The 4,629-nt window shown below is 29.3% G+C and overlaps 1 protein-coding gene across 1 annotated transcript; it reads right to left on the bottom strand.

The window, feature by feature from the left end:
* Nucleotides 1–942: 942 nt before the first annotated feature.
* On the bottom strand, nucleotides 943–4,353 carry LOC137650588 (alpha-crystallin B chain-like). The gene is made up of 3 exons (XM_068383796.1): nucleotides 4,231–4,353; nucleotides 2,761–2,886; nucleotides 943–1,077 (listed from the first exon to the last, which is right to left on the bottom strand). Exons 1-3 carry the CDS (start codon nucleotides 4,351–4,353, stop codon nucleotides 943–945), a joined length of 384 nt encoding a protein of 127 aa, XP_068239897.1.
* Between the last annotated feature and the right edge of the window lie 276 nt (nucleotides 4,354–4,629).

A 4,629-nucleotide genomic window follows, 5' to 3' on the forward strand; every position in this document is an offset into this window, starting at 1 on the left:
GGTTCAGGATAGAAAAATACATCGTATTATAAGATCCAGTTTCTGTTTATGCTTTTTACGGAAAATTTTGATCAAATAACTTGAATTTTATTAATGGGTGGGAACAAGAAGTAGCTTCCCAAAACATGAATTCTTTTCTATTGGAAAAAATAATTAGGTGAAAAAATATACGCGCATTCACACATACGTGCACACACGCATATATATATATATATATATATATATATATATATATATATATATATATATATATATATATATATATATATATATATATATATATATATATATATATATATATATATATATATATATATATATATACACACATTATATATATATATATATATATATATATATATATATATATATATATATATATATATATATATATATATATATATATATATATATATATATATATATATATATATATATATATATATATATATACATACTGAATGATGATATACTTGCTGCAGCAGAATATATACCCTGAAAAATCATGTAAATATCGTGCATTAGTACTAACGCCGTCCGGTCATTGCACTACACGCCTACTTTTGCCGCAATTGCATCGTGCGGTGCATGCACAGACCGCGTACTTCTTTTAATTCCGTACGACAAACGTGCGTGGCTCGTACTTGTGCCGTAAGTTGCACGTAAGTCACACGCACGGCTTACTTGCGTTAGATATGCGTCCTGTCTGCGACTAAAAATTTTCTTGACTGCCGCAGAACATTTTAGTGCAGCGAGTGAAGATTCTGCGGCTGGTATACGGCGGCCTACGAGGTCCAAGACTGTTGCGTGCCCCTTGCGTCACACCCACGATTTCACACAAATTTTGCCCGTATACCCCCTGGTAGTTGGTAGTACGGCCAGTTGTGCGCACCTTATAAGCGATGAAACTAATCTTCAACGTACGTTTGTTTACTCCCTAATTCACCTGATGAAGAGTCTGAAGATTGAGCCATGTTCGTCTTGTCGCATCTCATGTTTGGCTTCGACTTCCACCACACCCTCGACCACTAGAACTTTGAGCTCTTCTGGGGTGAACTGCTGAACGTCCAGGCACAACTGACCAGAAGAACAATTCCAATAAATCTCAATTAATTGTACTTGGTTATATCCTATTCTTCTGCAGTAGTGGAATGGGAAAAAAAGCAAAACGCAAGAATCATCAAGGAAATTGATTGCCCATAAATGATTTGATTAATATTCATAATTTTACTTGTGTACCTGACCCGTCAAAAATGTCGTCTAAGCTAAATATTCCAATACCTAAGCACTCACATACGCACACGCGCTCGCACGCACAGATTCAACCCTTTCCTAACTAAACCTGGCTAGTTCGGCAATTTGTGGAAAATTGAGGTTTCCGAAAGTACCTCATAGGGTACCCCTCTCATATGGTATAAGTACTTTCTCCCCCACCCCTGAGGGTAACCGGAAAGATATATATATATATATATGTATATATATATATATATATATATATATATATATATATATATATATATATATATAAATATATATATATATATATATATATATATATATATGTATTTATATATATATATATATATATATATATATATATATATATATATATATATATATATATATATATATATATATATATATATATATATATATATACATATATATATATATATATATATATATATATATATATATATATATATATATAATCAGACACTTGTTTTTTATTATATAAGGGATGATACACTAAAAGTTTAGCTCTGTCATTTCGACAATAGGACATATGAGTTTACCAATAATATACAATGTCATTGGAAAAACAGTTACTTCTTTAATCATTGTTACCACATAGAAGAAAAAAAAAGAGCTCTGGCCTCCATAGAATAAGAAGTTCAATAATTTTTCAGAACAATTGTCGGTATCCGTTGTATATTTAGATAGAAAACAGATTTAGTCGATAACTCAATATTTATCAGCTTTTTTTTTTTTTTTTTTTGCTTCCTATTGTCAGGAAATGTTGGATGTGACTTCTTTATCATAGCTTATGTAAAGTATATTTACTATTTAAACAATTTAACAAAGTCATACTTTTTTGCACGTGCTGAAGAATAGTTTTCCATCTAACCGTCATTAAGTTATTTCAATTTATTTAATTTGGATAGTATATAAAAGTATAATACTCATTCAATCAGTGAACTCAAAACATTTATTAGAGACATTATGACTTGCAACATCACCCATTCTCATGAGAAAATACAATTTAATCATAATATATAAAAAATCAAATTTCTAAAAGTTATTGATGTCTGCAATATTTTATGCAGACAGGTTAATGCAATTGGTCAATAATGAAAGATAAAACAAATTTGTTCTAAGAATTATGATCAATATCAATGTAAAGGGCTATGGAGGTCCTACGGTGGGTGGAAAGTACATGTTATAAATAGATTGTGAGCAGTGATACTTGATGGAACTTCAAAAGTTCAAACTTGCAGCGAATGTTTATTTTTATGTTGAGCAGGCTAACATAAATCCCTTTCAATAGATTATTCATGAAAGATCTATATTAATATTGTTACTGTTCGTAAAATATGTTATTTCAATTGTTCATTATTTCTCTTATTAATTATTTATTACTTGATTTCCTTACCTTACTGGGCTATTTTTCCCTGTTGGAGGCCTTGGTCTTATAACATCCTGCTTTTACATCTACGGTTGTTACCTAGCTAATAATAATAATAATAATAATAATAGCACAAACCTGTTTTTTTCTTCTGTAACTTGTGAGACTCCAGATCGCTCCTTGGGAGGGCGGCGACATCTGGTGTATATCGATGAGGATGGCACGAAAACATCGCCAGCGGACATTCCGCTTCCGAAGTACTGTCGGGTAAAAAAAAAAAAAATAAATGAAAAAAAAATAACATTGCATGATCAAGAAACATTCAACCTAATGTCGTATATTTTTTTCTCTGGTTGGTGAAGCAAGTGCATTGAAATTATGTTTGAGTAAACTATGAAATAGCTTTAAAATAAGATATTCTTATCAATTTAATAAAATTAAAATGAAAATGAACATAGAATTTTTAAAGGCAGAAGCATCACAAAAAATAGTATTATCTGTGTACAAAAGGTAGTCTGATATGCACAGTATTTCAATATCTCTTGCAGTGTGAATATGAGAAAGTCAAATTCTTTTTGTAAACTAAATTTTGTATCGCCCAATTTAAGAAATAACTGCATGAGTTAGCCCATGGTAAAAAATGCTCTTAAAATTTAGAGATTTCACCAACAACTACACACAGGAGCTCATACTATATTTCAACTTAACCACATTTAATCCTCTCTCGTACAACAATATTTCAGGCATTCAAAAATACAGCATCAAAATATTTCATTTTGCAATATGAACTTGTGTTGTGAGTTTCCTACCAAAGCCAATGATCTCCTTTATCTATTGTACAATTCATACACGGCAGATGGTAATTACATTAATATGTATCCCCATTGTTACATAATTAGTAGACAGTAACCTTCTCAGGATCAATAATATTTGCATAGTTAATACAAACACACACACACACACACACACACAAACACACACACACACACATATATATATATATATATATATATATATATATATATATATATATATTATATATATATATATATATATATATATATATATATATATATATATATATATATATATATATACATTTAAATGTATATATATATACATATGTATAAATAAATAAATATATATATATATATGTATATATATATATATATATATATATATATATATATATATATATATATGTATATATATATATATATATATATATATATATATATATATATATATATATATATATATATATATATATATAAATATACCTCAAGGAAAATGACATTGCTAAGGGTATCCTGACCAGTTTCATCTGCTTCTATTTATCAAAAAATTATTCTAATGCTACTACTGTTCTTAAATTAATTAATTTTAATTGTTCATTACTTCTCTTGCAGTTTATTTATTTCCTTGTTTCCTTACATCTTTTCCTCACTAGGTTACATTCCCCTATTGGAGCCCTTGGTCTTATAGCATCCTGCTTTTCCAGCCAGAGTTGTAGCTTAGCTAATAATAATAATAATAATAATAATAATAATAATAATAATAATAATAATAATAATAATAATAATTCCGATCTTCAATCGACTCACCTGATCGAATAGTTTGTACGGACGATCGAAGACGGACTCTCGTCTGTCACCAATAATATCTGGGTCTCCCAAAAACTCTCGGAAGGACGGGTCGTGATACATCATTGAGATTTGGTGAGACATTTATCTGCAAGGATAAAGACACTTTAATGTTCTCTTATAAGTTTATGGTTATATGAGTTCGTGTGTTGTATAAAACAATGAATTCGAATCAGTGTAAGATTTGTATACCATACATAAGTATAGGTATACTAATTTATCAGACCCGTCAAATATGATGGCTAAATATTTAGATAGGTATGCACACACGTGTGCACACTTGCACACATACACACTAATTCAACCCTTCCCGCCCCCTCTCCCTCTACCAACTACAACAAGCTAGTTTTGGCAATTTGT

This window comes from Palaemon carinicauda, chromosome 12, assembly GCF_036898095.1.
Source record: "Palaemon carinicauda isolate YSFRI2023 chromosome 12, ASM3689809v2, whole genome shotgun sequence".
In the NCBI taxonomy this organism is placed as follows: Eukaryota; Metazoa; Arthropoda; class Malacostraca; order Decapoda; family Palaemonidae; genus Palaemon; species Palaemon carinicauda.

What these genes read in the sequence shown, in the direction of transcription:
- LOC137650588 (XM_068383796.1), bottom strand. Translation starts at nt 4,353, where the DNA reads ATGTCTCACCAAATCTCAATGATGTATCACGACCCGTCCTTCCGAGAG. An exon ending in CGTACAAACTATTCGATCAG is followed by an intron (nt 2,887 to 4,230) that starts GTGAGTCGATTG and finishes TTTACCCGACAG; the next exon opens with TACTTCGGAAGCGGAATGTC. An exon ending in CAGAAGAAAAAAACAGGTTT is followed by an intron (nt 1,078 to 2,760) that starts GTGCTATTATTA and finishes TCTTCTGGTCAG; the next exon opens with TTGTGCCTGGACGTTCAGCA.